This window comes from Benincasa hispida, chromosome 8 (assembly GCF_027475165.1).
Source record: "Benincasa hispida cultivar pf3 chromosome 8, pf3_genome.v1.1, whole genome shotgun sequence".
NCBI lineage: Eukaryota > Viridiplantae > Streptophyta > Magnoliopsida > Cucurbitales > Cucurbitaceae > Benincasa > Benincasa hispida.
The window spans coordinates 35,737,115-35,755,995 of record NC_143485.1 but is presented as its reverse complement, the minus strand read 5'-3'; the positions used below and the strand labels follow the sequence as shown (position 1 = coordinate 35,755,995).

At 36.2% G+C, this 18,881-nt stretch overlaps 1 protein-coding gene across 1 annotated transcript; it reads left to right on the top strand.

Moving 5' to 3' along the window:
* The first annotated feature begins 3,121 nt into the window (after positions 1–3,121).
* Positions 3,122–18,126, top strand: LOC150034537 (uncharacterized). The gene is made up of 18 exons (XM_090316377.1): positions 3,122–3,466; positions 4,092–4,158; positions 13,198–13,280; positions 13,363–13,438; positions 13,677–13,814; positions 14,126–14,492; positions 14,583–14,678; positions 14,920–14,999; positions 15,154–15,229; positions 15,306–15,482; positions 15,645–15,749; positions 15,833–15,928; positions 16,011–16,103; positions 16,174–16,209; positions 16,306–16,347; positions 16,972–17,102; positions 17,204–17,330; positions 17,538–18,126. The coding sequence occupies exons 3-18, from the start codon at positions 13,205–13,207 to the stop codon at positions 17,694–17,696; spliced, it is 1,875 nt and encodes a 624-aa protein (XP_090172503.1). The 5' UTR covers positions 3,122–3,466; positions 4,092–4,158; positions 13,198–13,204; the 3' UTR covers positions 17,697–18,126.
* The last annotated feature ends 755 nt before the right edge of the window (positions 18,127–18,881 follow it).

The following is an 18,881-nucleotide window of genomic DNA, read 5'->3' as shown; positions in this document are numbered from 1 at the left end:
CCACCGACAAAGATCGATTTAGCCCTAACATGTGAACATAATATCAATATTTGAAGCAAAGACTTAAACCATATAAGTCACGTAACTATCATGAAACATAGTTAAATTTAAATTAATAACCATAATTAAAATCGACAAAATAAATATTAATCTCCTACTCCGATATCAAAAACCATAAGTCACATAATTATCATTAAACCCACATGTCACAAAACTCAAACCAAAGTCTTAAACAAAATCATCACAAAACTTACTAGAACAAATTTAAATATTTTTTTGCAACTCTTATTCACCTACAAAAAGTTACTACACATACTCAAAATTAAAATTTCTCAAGTATAAATCATAGCCACAATCTAAAGAAGGAAATCACAAAAACTTTCAAGTCTACTTCCACCCCTTCCCCCAACAACAAATTTAATGCTACCAGAATTACCTCTCGATGCCAACGACATCAACGAACGTAGGTATGCACGAGTATACATTATGCAGCTTATTGGAGGATTTTTGTTCGTTGACAAGTCAAATACTCTAGTGCATCTCATGTTCCTTTCGCTACTGTCTGATTTTGAGCATGCTGGTACGTACTCGTGGGGTGGTGCATGTCTTGCATGGTTGTATAGAGAACTTTGTCGAGCTACCAATGCACAAGCGTTGGAAATAGTGGGGCCACTGATACTACTACAGGTACGAGCTTATGATAGATTTCCAATTATAGCACCACAAGTCCAGTTACAAGCCCCAGATCATCGTCCACTTAGTGCCAGGTATTATTTCATTTATATATTTATTTCGTTATCATTTTATATAAGAATATAAATTAATTGTATTTTTTTTATAATTTTAGATGGAGTGTTGTGTTAGCCGCCTCTGAACAATCAACAAATATGTGCTCGTGTATCGAAAAATATTCGACAGACTTATGCACAATCAGGTAACAAATGTATATATAAATGAATATTTAAAACATTTTGGATGTATACTTATTTTTTTTCCTGTCAGATTAATTGGACGTCATACACACAACAAATTTGGTCATCACTACCTGATTATTGTCGTGATGGTGAAGACATCTGGTTGACCGTTAGCCCTCTTATATACTTCCATATAGTAGAGTGACATCATCCAGATCGTGTGTTGAGACAGTTCAGTCTGCGACAAACAATACCTTCGTTGTCCTATATACTCCCAGCACTACAACATATTGATTTGAGAGGTAAACACGACCAAGCCTGGTGTCGAATCCACGCAGAATATATATCCGACTGGCATGGATGACATGATCATTGTGCACGGGGAGAATTAATAAATGGGCCAGTTGTATCAAATGACTACTTTCCCTAGTACAATTCAATCACGAGGCGATTTATCACACCTGACGACGCTTACTATTACTGCATGATAAAAGATTTAAAATCAGACATTTTTCATATATATGATATGAATATTGTTTAATATTACTCTTTTCATTGTACAAAATGATTTTATCGGAGATGTACAACAATATTCAGTGCAACACAACTTACCAGAGTTGGGTTTAATGTGTCAGCAAACATTGGTTAACATAGAAGGTATTATTCAACAAACAAGACGACTGAATGTTGCTGACACCGATCGAAGACCTAATCATCATAGATGACAACGACAACAGGGTGAACCTAATTTAGAGGGACACGAAGACAACCCCATGAAGGGTAAGGGCCAGGGGGGTCATTTTTAAATTTCATGTAAACTTTTATTTTCAAATTAAAGAACTAATTGTAAATCTTCTTTAATATCATGACATTTTTTTTTAAATATGAGTGCAGAATAATTATGTTTTCATTATAGATTAAATATATATAATTAAGTTTAATAATGAAGGAAGCTGTGGACCCGTTCCTAAAGTCTTAATATTGTTATACATCTCCAATTAAAAAAAAAAAAGAAAAGAAAAAAAATAGTGGACTGGGTCCACGATTATGACAATCATGGACCTGGTCCACGAGTCTCTATGCTACCGGTCAACCAAGTCAACCGATGTGGTGCTGATTGGATTAAACGTTAACCGTGTACCCCGTATACGATTTTGCCATATGGTAATTGTGCACCTTATACATGATTTCACTACTATACTTTTGCCAATACTTTCAATATCCACCTATTTTTAAAATACTTTCCCATATACCCCATTTTTGTCATTATATAGTTTGAAAAAATACTATGTTTTTTTAACTTCATCCCATACTATGATATTATGTTTAAAAAAAAACCAAGATTGTTGATTTAAAGTATACCTACATATATATCCACTGCTTATAAACAGTAGAAAATGTGGACTATAAATAAGATGTGCATGAAAAATGCTTTAAATACATACGGTTTATTTATTAAACAAAAAGTAAAGAAAAAACATAACTGAAAATAAATAAAATAACGTCAAGAGTTATCTCAACTGTTAATAACAGAACACATCTTAATTATAATCAGGTGAATTGACAATGAGAATAAGATGCCAAATACGAACATGTATTAGTCTAATGGTTCCTTGTAACTTGCTTTAATAGTTTTTTAAGGCAAACTTGCTTTAGTAGTTAAACAGTTGTATCTATGAAAGGGTAGTTTCTAATGAGATGTTTGATAAATGGGTATGACTTATTGGATTGGGTGAGTATTTATTATCCATGTTTGTTAAGCCTATAAAGAAAATATATGAGTTATTAAAACCCATTTTTTCCTCACTCAAAACTCCCTTTTTTATCCCCTCAAAACTAATCTTAAAAATCAATATATTTTCATTTATTTCTCTCTTCCCTCACCTTTGCCGTTTAGATCCATATTTTTTTTCCTTATCGTCAAACCTATGGGTTATTAAAACCCTTTTTTACCCACTCAAAATTAACCCTAAAAATCAATATATTTTCATTTCTTTCTCCCTTCCCTCATCTTTGTCATTTGGATCTAGATCTGATTTTTTTTTTTTTTTTTTTATGGTCAAAACTTTGGATTCTATTTTCATTTCTATCTCTCTTCCCTAATCTTTGCCATTTGGATCCACTACAAGAATTTTGGGCTTTAATGTCGGTTGGAAAAGGTGAAACCGGATGTATAAGGTCGGTTTTCTTTTTTTTTAAAAAAAAAACTAAACAAAAAAACAAAACCCATTCCCCTCCCCCCCTCCCATTTTTTTTTTCATTTCTTTTCTAAACCCTATTTTCCCCATCAGCTACCTCCTCGCTCCCTGGACCTCGCCCCGCCGCTCGCCGTAGCTCGACACCATCTCGCCACCTCCTCGCCACACCTTAGATCTAGTCGTGGAAGATTTGCCGTTCTTCACGCGTAGCCATAGTAGATCTAGTCGTCTTCTTCTAGGAGATCCAACATTCATTCCGTCGAAGCGCAACCAGGAGAAGTGTACGACAAAGTACGAGATCAGACTCATCAGATTCAGAATAAGTTAACATTTCAGGTGTTGGACAGCTTACTGGTATGTCGTTCTGTATTAAAATTTGAGAGTATTATCAATATCTGCAAGTTCGATTATGTCTTTACAATCATTCCATGAATGGTAGAAATGTGGCATTTTTGCTTGTATCAGTGCACTGAAGCACATTTTTACTTTGATATCTCTAAAGTTCTTGCAGTTGCTGTTTATTAGGAAGATAAAGTTATGGGCTAGAGAAAAATGAAATCATCTTGTGTACCGAATCATGTGGGGGAGTCTTTTTTGACTGAGCAGTTACATGTTTTGTGTTTAACCTGTAGTATTTTATTTCCACCATCTTAAACCCCCCTCCCCTTCCCCAAGTGGTTGTATATTTTCATGTTTCAAATGAGTTTAAGGTGAAGAAAGAACTAGAGTTTCTCTTTGGCTATTTGATCCAGTTTATTTTAAATTTGGCTTAGATGTTCTGAATTTTTGTTCTCTGTTTCCTTTAGGGAGAAGTTTATTATCTTTCACTCCTTTATTGACCCGTGTTTTAGCTTGCATAATATGGTTCATGGATTTTGAAAACTTATGGTCCTGAAAACATTTTTCTTGAAGGGGCATAGACCGAAAAACTCAAAATGCATATTCAAGATTGATTTTGCTCCTAATAATTTGTTTTCAGGTTTGATCTCTCTGGAAAGTGTCAAGCTGAAGAAAAAGAAGAAACACAAGAGAACAGAAAGGCCCAGGTTGGTAATTCTTTTGACATTTTTTTCCAGCACCATTTGTTACATAGGTGTGCCATATTCAGATATTCCAATCTTGCAGAGCACAACATATATATCTCCGCCCAAATCCCTCACCTCTCGCCCAATCCCTCTCACTCTCGCTCATAAAGGCCAAATCCCTCCCCTCTCGGCTCTCGCTCTCTGCAGTGCTCTCGCTCTCGCTATACCTCCGCTCTCGCTCTCGCTATACCTCCGCTCTCGCTCTCGCTCTCTCGCTCACCTCCGCTCTCGCTCTCTCGCTCACCTCCGCTCTCGCTCTCTCGCTCATACCTCCACTCTCGCTCTCGCTCATACCTCCACTCTCGCTCTCGCTCTCGCTCATACCTCCACCTCCACTCTCGCATATTGTGTGGTGGTTTAATATTTGGTGATTGATCCTTGTTAACCGGTTATGGAGGAGGACACCATCAACAGCATAAGGAGCATGGAGGCATACTTCATCGCTTTGGAAGCTCCAGCTCCATAATTCTGGACATAAACCTTCTAATTTTCTAGTCCAATACTTGTCTAAGCTACATGGAAGGACAAGACATGGGAAGGCATGCGGTTGACAAGGTGGGCTGCCATGAGGATAGCATCGCCCCACAAATAGGAAGGAAGAGAGGTAGATATCATAAGGGAACGGGTGACCTCTACCAGATGTCTATTTTGTCGAACGAGCTTTGATGGATAATTCCTTTAGATACCAGGAAGTCCCAGAATGAGTTATTAATGAATTCACGCCCGTTGTCACTTCGTAAAATGGCAATTTTTGTGTTGAACTGGGTTTCAACGGTCGCATAAAATTGTTGGAAAACAGAGGACACCTCAGACTTATCGGTCAAAAGGAAGACCCAAGTCAATCTGGTGTGATCGTCAATAAAGGTGACGAACCACCGTTTCCCTGTAGAGGTAGTGGTAGGCGAGGGACCCCAGACATCATTATGGATAAGACTGAATGGTTTGGATGGCTTGTAAGGTTGAGAGTGGAACGAAACACGGCTTTGTTTAGCCCGGATACACACATCGCACTGTAAGGATGACATTAATATTATGAAATAAATGCGGGCAAAGGTACTTCATATATTGAAAACTAGGATGTCCCAAACGGTAATGCCATAACATAAAATCAGTTTCAACAACAGAGAAGTTCAAAGAAATAAAAATAGTCCTATAACCATCCTTAAGAAAGTTTCATCAGTCAGGAAATAGAGCCCCCTATCGTGCCGGGCAGTACCAATCGTCGTCCCCGAGCCCAGATCCTGAAACAAAACAATGTCGGGTGAGAAAACAGTATGGCAGTTCAAATCCCTTGTAATTTTACTAACAGATAGCAAGTTATACGAAATCTTAGGAACATGCAGCATATCACGCAATATCAAACCATCAAACGGAGACAGATGTCCTTTCCCTGCGACAGGGGCAAAGGAGCCATCTGCGATTCTAATTTTTTCATTGTCGGCACTCGGGTGATATGCGATAAAATGATCAGAAGACCCGGTCAGATGGTCTGTTGCTCCAGAATCCACAATCCAAGGTTGTTTACCATTAATGCTAATAAAGCCAAAAGACTGAGTCATACCTAAGTGTGCAATTGCACTGACCCCAACCACACTTAAGTTACTCTGACTGTCAAATTGAGGCGAAGTCAAAGTCTTGTCATTTGCCGAGTCGTTGGCCAGAGCACGTCCAGAACCAGTCTTGTCCTGTGACTGACGTCGTTTGTAATTTTGAGGTTTTCCATGAAGCTTCCAGCACTGGTCTTTCGTGTGCCATGGTTTTTTTGCAATGCTCACAGATAGGTGGAGATTTCTTGTCACTATCTGATCCAGATGAGCAAAAGCTGCAACCTCAGTAGACTTGGTCTGAACTGGATCTGTTCGCCAACCACTATCTGCACTTGAGATGTCGGCTGGTCTACGGCTTGGCTGGGCAAAAGCTGCAACCTCAGTAGACTGGACGTGGTCAAACACTGAACAAGGATGGATCTGTTCGCCAACCACTATCTGCACTTGAGATGTCGGCTGGTCTACGGCTGAAGGGTGGCTGGACATTGCTCACATCTGGGCGCGATCCGATCTGTCCGTCGGCACTCATTTGTTGGAGAAGGCGAGGTAAGGCAGTCTCTAGGTATTGTTGGACAGCTTCCTTAATCGTGTCAGCCATCTCAAAATTTGTCGTCGAAGGAGACTCATCAACCTTGGTGAATCTTATTATTAAGCTAGAAAGGTTTCGTCCTAGGGGCAAATCAACCCTTTTTCGACACTTTTCAACATTTTTCAACATAAGTAAATTATACAACAACCATGAACTCATACACATAAGGAATGTACCACAACCTTCAAAATCATAACTTTTAAGCACAATGGCAATGCATTCATACACTTGCATGAAGCCCCCATAATGTGTTCAGTGTTCTATTGATGTAACACTTATAATTTCATGTTAATGCAACGTGGACAAGAAATTCCATAGATTTCTAGCGTTTAAATCACTTACATTCAACATTATTATTTAAAGTGATTTCAGTCAGAAGAAGCAAACTTTCAAAATGCATCTCCTTTGTATTAACATGCACAATAACTTTTCACGCACTTCTCAATCACAGAAATAGCATAACCTTCAATATACATAACTTAGCATATAACGAATACGGATAGTCCTAGCTAACTACTCACACAATTCTCAACCTATCTCTAAAGCGAACTGATAGTAAAGTTGCTTACCTTAATGGCAAACCAAACATTGGTTTGACCCAACTTAAAAGTTCTTTGTCGGTCTAATACAATTTTTCATAACAAAAAACTTTAACCAAATGTAATTTGAAACTCAATTCAAATGCTATTACTTACTCAAAGGACACTTACGCGACTTTTTAACCTATTCTTGCCCAATGCTGACTTTGACTCTTATTTGAGAAATTGCAAATAGAGGAACTTCAAAGGCTAAAGTTTAACTAACAACACTTAAAACAAGTTTGAAAGTGAATACAATGAGTCCTTACCCACTTATTTCTGCCGAAAAAAGCTTAATTCCTTGTTGGTTCGTGTTAAAATATTTTCAAACTTATAGGTCTGAACTCTACCAATTATGGACAAAATGATTTAGAGTCATTCAGGTTGTGGGTCACGTTCAAATATGCTACAACACTTAAAACCAACTCTGATAGCGTGCTAAAATCCTCCAACCCCTTAAATCTAAAGGCAAAACATCAAAGGTAACCAAATTTGGAGTCAATTTGTCGTGGGTAACGAATACAGAAAGTAAAAGTGAAGGAAAATTCTTACTCAAGCTGCTCACTGCTAACTGCCTGTTGGACGTGGAAGATTCGACGACGTTTGAATGATTCCGACGACTAAGAGCGTGTTGTGCGGCGGCCGGCCAACCATCAACGGAGTTGAAGGAAAAGGAATGAAAGATCTGTGAGAGAGGGAGAGAAAATCGCACGGTGATACATCTGGCAACGCGGCGGCCAGCACGATCGGCGATTGTAGATAGGTTCAATTGAAATGCCAAAAATCGGAAATGCTTTAGCGGTCGAGATTTTTTCGGGTTTGAAAAGCGCGGTTCTCTTTTGAGTTGCCTGAGAATTGGCAGGAAAGGAGAGCCTTCACCGGTCGTGGTCTATAGGGCAATGGATGTAAGTCGGTTCGGTTTTTCCGATCGATTGATTTTCTTTGGAATATAAAATCGATCGGTCCGGTATTTTTCCCTCGTTGGGTTTGTCACCTTTTAATTCTCTCTTCTGCTAGAAAAACATTTTACAAATTTAAAATCGTATTTCAACATATATTTTCAAATTTTAAAACATCGTATTATAATTATTTTGTTTTTCTTTTGTCCAAAGCAATAGATTTCTTTTTGACAATACGGATAAGTGACGAGTAAAAAATCTAACCTCAAACTTTAAGATTTATTTTATAATACAAACATTGTGTCTATATTCATTTTGACACTTAAGCAATAGAAATTTAAAACTATTAGCTTTTTCATTTTAAAAAATTTGATATAGAATTTTTAAAAGTAGATTTTCAAAAATAGAAGAATAAAGGAATATATTTATACAAAATAATAAATTCTTAATATTCTTTGATGGAGGCTGGTAGAGGGCGATAGAAATCTATCAGTGATAGACGTTGAGATAAGTTTATCAGTGTCTATCAATTTACATTTTTTCTATTGTGAAATGTTTTCATTTTAAAATTTAATGAGAATTATCTCAATTTCGTAATGAAAATATTATTTTGATTTTATTTAAAATAATTCTTTCAACAAAAATTATTTAGAATTATGATTCAAATTAAATATTCTTAAAAAAAAAGTGATTCAAATCAAATATGACTATCATTACCATGTGGGACGTCTTTTTTATTTTTTATTTTTTCAGAAGCTCATTCTCTTTGTAAAGTGCTTTTTGTAAAATATTTTCTCTTCAATTTATTTTTCCAAAATCTCTTTCTTGTTCATTTTTCTTTTTAAATACAACTTTTTAGAAATCCAACCTCAAAAGAGAAATAAAACTTTCTAAAAAGATTTATTTAAAGTCATTTTCTTTATAAAGTGCCTTTTTGCAAAATATTTTTTCTTCAATTTATTTTTCCAAAATCTCTTTGTTGTTCATTTCTCTTTTTAAATAAAAAGATTTTCTAGAAATCCAACCTCAAGCTTTAAGATAAATCTTTTTAGAAAGTTTTATTTCTCTTTTGAAGTTGGATTTGTAGAAAGTTTTATTTAAGAGAGAAATGAACAAGAAAGAGATTTTGGAAAAATAAATTGAAGAGAAAATATTATGCAAAAAACACTTTATAAAGAGAATGACTTTAAGATAAATCTTTTTAGAAAGTTTTATTTCTCTTTTGAGGTTAGATTTCTAGAAAGTTTTATTTAAAAAGAGAAATTGAATAAGAAAGAGATTTTGATAAAATAAATTGAAGAGAGTATTTTGCAAAAAGCACTTTACAATGACAATGAGCTTCTGAAAAAATAAAAAAGATGTCCCACATGGTAGTGATAGCCATATTTGGTTTGAATAACTTTTTTAAAAAAAAATATTTAATTTGAATCATAATTCTAAATAATTTTTGTTGAAATAATTATTTTAAATAAAATCAGAATAATATTTTCTTTACGAAATTGAGATAATTCTCATCAAATTTAAAAATGAAAACATTTCACAATAGAAAAAATGTAAATTGGTAGACACTGATAGACTTATCTCAACGTCTATCATTGATAGATTTCTATCGCCCTCTATCAGCCTCCATCAAAGAATATTAAGAATTTGTTATTTTGTATAAATATATTCCCTTATTCTTCTATTTTTGAAAATCTCTTTTTAAAAATTCTATATCAAATTTTTTAAAATGAAAAAACTAATAGTTTTAAATTTCTATTACTTAAGTGTCAAAATGAGTATAGACACAATGTTTGTATTATAAAATAAATCTTAAAGTTTGAGGTTGGATTTTTGACTCGTCACTTATCTGTATTGTCAAACAAAATCTATTGCTTTAGACAAAAGAAAAACAGAATAATTATAGTACGATGTTTTAAAATTTGAAAATATATGTTGAAATACGATTTTAAATTTGTAAAATGTTTTGTTAGCAGAAGAGAGAATTAAAAGGTGACAAACCCAACGAGGAAAAAATACTGAACCGATCAGTTTTATATTCCAAAGAAAACCGACCGATCGGAAAAATCGAACTGACTTACATCCATTGCCCTGTAGACCACGATCGGCGAAGGCTCTCCTTTCTCGCAAATTCTCAGGCAACTCAAAAGAGAAGCCGCGCTTTTCAAACCCTAAAAAATCTCAACCGCTGAAGCATTTTCGATTTTTGGCATTTAAACCGAACCCATCTACAATCGCCGATCGTGCTGGCCGTCGTGCCGCCAGGTATATCGCCGTGTGATTGCCGGCCGCCGCACAACACGCTCTCAGTCGTCGGAATCGTTCAGGCGTCGTCGAATCTTCCACGTCCAGTAGGCAGTTAGCAGTGAGCAGCTTGAGTAAGAATTTTCCTTCACTTTTACTTTCTGTATTCGTTACCCACGACAAATTGACTCCAAATTTGGTTACCTTTGATGTTTTGCCTTTAGATTTAAGGGGTTGGAGGATTTTAGCACGCTATCAGAGTTGGTTTTAAGTGTTGTAGCATATTTGAACGTGACCCACAACCTGAATGACTCTAAATCATTTTGTCCATAATTGGTAGAGTTCAGACCTATAAGTTTGAAAATATTTTAACACGAACCAACAAGGAATTAAGCTTTTTTCGGCAGAAATAAGTGGGTAAGGACTCATTTTATTCACTTTCAAACTTGTTTTAAGTGTTGTTAGTTAGACTTTAGCCTTTGAAGTTCCTCTATTTGCAATTTCTCGAACAAGAGTCAAAGTCAGCGTTGGGCAAGAATAGGTTAAAAAGTCGCGTAAGTGTCCTTTGAGTAAGTAATAACATTTGAATTGAGTTTCAAATTACATTTGGTTGAAGTTTTTAGTTATGAAAAATTGTATCAAACCGACAAAGAACTTTTAAGTTGGGTCAAACCAATGTTTGGTTTGCCATTAAGGTAAGCAACTTTACTATTAGTTCGCTTTAGAGATAGGTTGAGAATTGTGTGAGTAGTTGGCTAGGACTATCCGTATTCGTTATATGCTAAGCTATGTATATTGAAGGTTATGCTATTTCTGTGATTGAGAAGTGCGTGAAAAGTTATTGTGCATGTTGTTAATACAAAGGAGATGCATTTTGAAAGTTTGTTTCTTCTGACTGAAATCACTTTAAATAATAATGTTGAATGTAAGTGATTTAAATGCTAGAAATCTATGGAATTGCTTGTCCATGTTGCATTAACATGAAATTATAAGTGTTACATCAAATAGAACACTGAACACATTATGGGGGCTTCATGCAAGTGTATGAATGCATTGCCATTGTGCTTAAAAGTAATGATTTTGAAGGTTGTGGGACATTCTTTATGTGTATGAGTTCATGGTTGTTGTAATGTCCAGCCACCCTTTAGCCGCAGACCAGCCGACATCTCAAGTGCAGATAGTGGTTGGCGAACAGATCCATCCTTGTTCAGTGTTCGACCACGTCCAGTCGCAACCCAGACGGTGTTCGGCGACTATTCTGATATGTTACAACGACCAGATCCATTGATCGTCCGGTGGGAGCCTTCACGCACAGGCCGGTCGATCTCCTAGAAGGTTTCGCACAACCCAGACGAGAACTCCCAGCCACGACTTCGAATGAACTCCCAGTCGCAACTTCGAAGAATTCGAACCCTAGGGCAATCGACCACACCAGGTTGTGCGACCAATCGACGGCGTTTTCTGACTAACAACCTTCGGGAGTAGGACGATTGGTCCTCTCTGATTGCATTGACGCCGGTCCGGTCGATTTTTCGGCGAACTCTCCTGTCGGTCTGACCGGGGCATGTTCTGACTGGTGATCATACTGATGAAATCATAAGACTTAAAACAAAGATGGCTGAAGAATTTGAAATTAAAGATCTGGGAAAATTACAATACTTTCTTGGGATGGAGGTGGTCCGATCGAAAGAGAGTATATCTGTATCACAACGAAAGTATACTCTAGATCTTCTCAAAGAAACAGGAATGACTGGGTGTAAAATCCGTAGACACCCCTGCAGAGTATAATGTCAAACTGAGTAATGTTAAAATAATGGAGCTCCTGTTAGCAAAGAAAGATATCAGCGGTTAGTCGGGAAGTTGATATATTTATCTCACACGAGACCTGATATATCATATGTCGTGAGTGTTGTTAGTCAGTTCATGCAAGCTCCCTATGAAGAACATATGAAAGCGGTCGAACGCATCTTACAGTATTTAAAGGGCACTCCTAGTAAAGGTCTTCTGTTAAGGAAATCTAGTAAACGTGGTATAGAAGCATATATAGATTCGGACTGGTCTGGATATTGTACATTTGTCTGGGGAAATCTGGTCACTTGGAGAAGTAAGAAACAGGGAGTGGTTGCCAGGAGTAGTGCAAAAGCCGAGTATAGAGCCTTCTGTTTGGGGATATGTGAAGAGATTTGGTTGAAGAAAGTATTAACAGATCTTCGACAAGACAGTGAGCTTCCAATAAAGTTGTTTTGCGACAATAAAACAGCAATAAGTATTGTCAACAATCCGGTCCAGCACGATAGGACTAAACACGTCGAGATTGACAGACATTTTATTAAAGAAAGACTGGACAATGGGAGCATATGTATTCCCTACATCCCTTCAAATTAGCAGATTGCAGATGTCCTTACAAAGGGGTTGTTAAGACAGAGTTTTGATTAATGTGTCAGCAAGTTGGGTCTGATCGATATTTACGTCCCAATTTGAGGAGGAGTGTCGAAAAAGGGTTGATTTGCCCTAGGGGTTTATTTGTAATTTATTTATGGGCCTAGGGCTTTCTGTCTGTCTATTTATTTGAGCAGTCTTTTTATATTTCAGTATAACTTAATAATAAGATTCAATCGTAGTTTTTCCTCCCTGGCCTAGGGTTTTCCACGTAAATTAGTCTCATGTTTTCTCTCTTCTTCTACTTTTATTTTTATCAAAAAGTTTGGGTCCCACCAATCAAAGGTTCATGTCTTGCATGTGCTTGCATATATCAACCCCGATAGGGAGGTTATTTACTAGGTATTTTTAATACTCTTTTTTATTTAACTCACCTTTCAAGTAAAGACAAGGATGTACTAGGTGACTAATGGAGGTTGCTGGAAAAGGGCCATGATAGACTTAGTAGTGCATAGTTGTTTTGCTTTTGTATACAAATTTAAGTTTTATGCATTTTTTAAAATTTATATTACTTTGAAGTTTAAAACGTGTATTACTTATACTTATGTTTTAAAATGTTTTAGGGATCCTCAATAAAGATTTGCTTCACTTAAAAGAGATTTAATCTATCTAAGGTTTAAGTCCTATTAGCCTTTGAAGTTTTCTTTAGCATGCATTGGTAGCAACCCTATGTAGTACGTGTCTTAGAAGTTGGGCCGTTTCAGGCGGGCCATGGAAGAAGTGATCGGAGAAGAATTCAAGAGGGGTGGTTTCACGTTCGATGAAGAGGAAGAGATTCTCAAGAAATGTAAGCTTTACTTCTCGTTTTTGTTTGTTATATCATTTATGTCTATGATTGGATACCGCTGACTGCCGCTCTCTTGCACTAGGTGTTACGTTCTGTGTTAATTACAATCTAAAGCCTTCGGACATTGTTTCTAGCTGGGAGGTCTACTATCTCAACAGGTGGCTGTTTCTCTTAAACTATTTTTTCTTCCTCATGGCCATACGATTTAGTATCTACTTGATTTCTGGAGTTTTGCCTCTCTGTTGAGCTACAGTGCCAAGTATCTAAATTATTTGAAATTATTTAGCACAAGCTTGAGTTCTGGTTATATTAATAGTTTTGTGACTGTTTCTCCATTTCTTAAGGGTTTGGTGATAATTGTTTCTCCGTCAATAGCTAATTGAATGTCTTGTACAGGCAATTAGATGGGTCAGTGGTGCAAATCGAACACATGGATGGGTTTTTACAACATTTACAGAATGAGCAAAAAGATGCAGTCATTAAAGGGGATCCGGATCTTCATGTGTACTCGAGCACATGTATGACTGTTGACATGTATGCTTCCCCCCCAGTCATGACAGGGTCATTTGAAAACTTGCACTAAATTGTGAAAGAGTTATTTTGAGGAGGGTTGAAAAAATTTGTAACCCTGGTATAAATAGGAATTTTACAGGACTTAAAGGGCCTGAGAAAATGCCAACTATACTCATAACAGAAATATTGAATAATAACTGTTCATAAATAATACATACAATATCACTAAATTGGTATTTGTGTCTCGTTAAAAATATAGTAACTTTCCCTACTGGGATGACAAATGTCTCTAAATATCATTGTAAAAAATTAATTAAACATTTTTCTTTTAGGATTTTGAATGATGAGGATGAAGATCTAAATGGAGACATTCTTAAGACCCCAAATGGGAAATCTCAGAGCCTCCACAAAGAGCGGTTGGATTTGACACCTTACACGAATGAAGGCTTGTTCTCCTCGGGAAAGCCTTCAGAGCATGTGACACCTTTTGGCCAAAGAACAGAAAAATTTGTTGTGAGGTTCAACATTAATAGCATGCCTGATAAGGTGACTGCTGAAAAGGAAGACAATTGCGAGAATGATGAAGATGCAATTATCAAGAAGGTTCGACCCCTGCAGGGATGCTTATTGACAATCCATGGATCGGGATTTGGACTTGAACCAAATTGCAGGTTCATGTATGACAAGGATGAAGATAGGGTATTTCATTATTTATCGTAGCATTGTATTTGGCTCACTGGCACAACTCCAATACATGTTCTAAAATGGTTTAGTTTCTGTTTTTTATAGTTTAATGCTCTTGATAACCGAATCATGAGGCATGCTAAAGCTCTTGCTGCATCTGGGCTCTACGAAGAAGCAGTGGATCCTACAGTTGCTTCACAGGTAGTTTAATTGCTGTCTTGCACGCTTTCTCTATGAAACTAAGTGCATGTAAAGTTTTGATCAGGAGCTAGGTGGTTAAGGTTTTAGGAGTTATGCTACAAACCTAACTAAGTCTATCTAGCTGTTTGTGTTTTAACTTCTATTCTACAACTTTATGCTTCACACCATGATACACTTTTGCTGAGTAAATGCTTAGTTTGCTTGGCGATACCACAAGTCTAAACGTATGACTTTGTATCAGAAAAGCATGTTTGCAGTGGGCATGATTTATTGTGATGGTGAAGGACACTTGAACGATAAATCCACCTTGTTGCAAAGCAGGTATTATTATAATATTGTTTATTTTCTTCCCGTCTAAGAGCATTACTTTTCTATTGCCACCACAGTTTCTGTTTAGGAAGTAAACAATAGAGTTACTTTATTACTGGTTGTAAAGTAGTCAACTGAACTCTAACATTTATTTTTTCTGATATAGTGTCGCGCATTCAGGGGGGCAGCGAGTTCGTCTAGAATTACAAAACTTGAGCCAATTTTCAATCTTTCCTGGCCAGGTACAACATGCAATGTTAATACCATTTGTGCTATCATCCAAAAAGTATACCTACAGGAAAAATTGATTTCATGCAGGTAGTAGGTATTGAAGGGCATAATCCTAGCGGACACTGCTTGATTGCATCCAAACTTGTGGATTCTTTTCCTTTGTCTGCCACTATAGACCCCATTCTGCCTCCAGCAAAGAAGATAGCTTTGAACCATGATATCCAACCAATTAATCAATCTTCTACACTGTCAGAATTATCGATGGTGTGTGTTCTTGTAAATGGCTAATGTTCTTTCAGTCACCTTTTGTATTAGTCATCATCGTGTCCTAACTCTTGCAGCATGTTACTAGTTGATATCATACTGGAATAGGTAATATTCGATCTAGTAAATTTCTTTAATACACTATTGAAAATTTGTTAACAGATCATTGCGTCAGGCCCCTATACAACAACGGACAACTTATTGTTTGAGCCGTTGACTGAGTTATTAGCATATGCAAAAAGAAGAGTTCCCCAGCTACTAATATTGGTAAATACTCATTCGTTTATTTTGATTTTACAAAGTGACCTGTCAATATAACTTATTATCATTGACATTTTATGTTGTTTTAGCTTGGACCATTTGTTGATTCTGAACATTCTGATATCAAGAGAGGAACTGTGGAGATGAGCTTTGAGGAAATTTTCAACTTTGAAGTTTTGAGAAGGGTAATAATTAATACAGTAAACTTTTGAAGAACTTTTTTTTGTCTTTTTCTTTTCCTTTTAAATTTGGCTTTATTTTGTTCAGGTACAAGATTATGCAGAACACATGGGTCCTCATGCACGTGTAGTGTTGATGCCATCTATAAGGGATGCTAATCACGACTTTGTTTTTCCTCAGGTATAAATTGTTGAGGCAGATCTATCAATTTTAAAATGATTAAATTATTAAAGATCACCTTGTTCTGCAGCCGGCTTTTGACATTCCATCTGATCTTAGACTTCAGGTAATTTATTCTTAAGCTTTGAGTTACTTCTAAATTTTATGGAGCTTCATTTTCTTGAGTAATGCTTACGGTTGAACCATGTTGGTTTTGGTTCAGATATCCAGTCTCCCAAACCCATGCAATTTGGAAGCAAATCAGGTAAATCAGGGATACATATCTTTGCCTTCTGAAATGAGCTTTCTATGAACTCATTTTCATCAAGTTTTTCCTATGTTGGAAGATTGAAGTTCGCAGTATTTGGTTATCAATTAATAGCTGGTTGTTTTGATACTATAAGAAGAAAGAAAAAAAGGGAAATAATGTGCGCTGGATGCTCCACTATAAAAAAAAGGACGTCAACATATAACAAAAGCAAAACAGGAAGAAAAAAAGATCGATCCCACCAAGACCATCTTGGTTTTTAGTCTGTCCATGATGTGTGTTTGTTCTGGATTAGGAATAACAATAGCAGTCCATTGGTATTCTATTTCTTACAAATGAAGAATTACATTTAGTTTATGCACCTGCACTTACCGAATTTATACCATGAGATAATTTTTTTGTTCTTAATTCTTATTAGAAAAAGGGGAAAAAGACATTTTGAACATTCGTCGTTACCTTTTTGTTAAAAACAAGTACACTAGAAAGAAACAAGTATACTCTTTTTTTGTTTTTTGTTTTTTTTCCCCTTCCTGTTTTGCCTTGTTACATGTTGACGTCTAGCCATCTCCTTTTGAAAGCATACAAACGAATTATGACATTTTCTTCGACAATGGAATTCAGGCAAAGATAGCCTGCAGCACCATGGATATTCTCAGACACCTTAGTGGAGAAGAGCTGTCAAGAAACCTAACTAAGGGAGTCACCAACGACCGCCTGAGCACACTTGCAAGTCATATACTTCGCCAGCGCAGGCATGTTTTATATTGGGCGCAAGAATGTTGATTATCCAATATATTAATATAGTGTTTTATCTTACGTTTCTCTTGTTTCACTTGTTTATAATGCACAACAGCTTTTATCCTCTATACCCTCCAGCCGAAGGAGTTCCCCTGGACTTTTCACTTGCCCCAAAAGCTCTTGACATCTCTGTAATACCCGATATTCTCATTCTTCCATCCGATATGAAACACTTCGTGAAGGTAAGTGATTGTGCCTTCTATCTTTCATCAATATACTTATTCTCAAAACTACGTCAACAATAAAAGTAAAAGATGTGCAATTTTGATAAACTTTATAGATAAATCTAGACCAACGACTACAGCTCAATCTTAACCTCATGGTTTCACCTTTAAGTAGATAAAACATACATGTTATTAAGAGCTTCAATGACCTTCCCACTATGTCAGGTAATTTCTCTTGGTGAAGGAGGTTCAGAGGAAGAGCAAGCAAGATGCATATGTGTGAATCCCGGAAGATTGGCCAAGGGTGAAGGAGGGGGCACTTTTGTAGAGCTTAATTACTTCGGTAGGCCTGACAAGATAAACGCTTCTGTTGTCAGCATATGAACGGTGGACTTCACGTCTAGCCCTCTCTGTTTGCCTCATATATTGGACCTGCCAAAACTTGTTTGCCTTCAGTTTCAGCTTGGCGCTTAAGTTTCAGGTACAAGAGTGGTAGTCTAATTCATTAAATTATCGATTAGATATGAGATCTGTAATAAATTGCTACAGAGTGTATATTATTGTCCCTGTGTAAGAGGAGAGCAGAGTGGTTAAAACTTTCGAATATGAAAAGTAAACCTATTTAGAGCATAATTTAGGAAAGTTTAGAGCATAATTTAGGAAAGAATTCATCGTTTAGCTTAGCATAGCTCAATTGGTCAATGTATTATTTACCAGTAGCTTTTTCAAAGATAGTAAGTTCGAGTCTTTCACTATTCACGTTGGAACTGTGATACTAAAAAACATAAGAAAGAAAGAACTCATTTGGTCGTGACTCGTGAGGATGTACATATTGGTTGGAATTTTTAAAATTAGACAATACCTTAGACAGTTCAACCATCTATCGTTATCATTATCCCTAGGCCTAAACTTAAAAAGAATTAGTCTAATGCATTTTCCTTCAGGCTGGTAGGGCTTTCCTTAAATTAATTTCCTATAATTTGTCTTCACTAGCTTGTTGATTGTTTCAGCTGCACTTCTCATTTGAGATACTTGTATCGATAAAGAGAACTTGCGTAATAACATATCAAAACAACGGATGAGTGATGACATCTTTATAAAAGGAAAGATATCTTTTTTTTTTCTCTTAAATTTTGGGTCTAGTTTCTATTTTGTTCACAAGTTTCAAAATGCTACATTTTTAATCTGTAAGTTCAGTTTGATAATTTTATTTTTGAGATTTGAGTTTTGTTTCAATTTCGTCTATAGGTTTTAAGATATAAATTTTTAACTTTAATATTTTTTTAATTACTAAATACTCACTTTCAGCTATATTTTTCATAATAGTGATCTTGCAGTTACTTGTTTTAAAACTTGGAAATATTTACCCAATTATTTCCAATTACTGGTTGATGTTAGTACAAATCTTCTGGTCTGGCCCAGAGTATTCAATTACATAATTCTCATGTATTCTCAGAGCATTTTGGTTGAACCTACCAGTGGAAATACGAGAATTGGTTTTTCATATATTGCTGCTTCAAAGTGATACAAACTGATTCACAATGCCATCTTCCAAGAGTATGGAGAGGA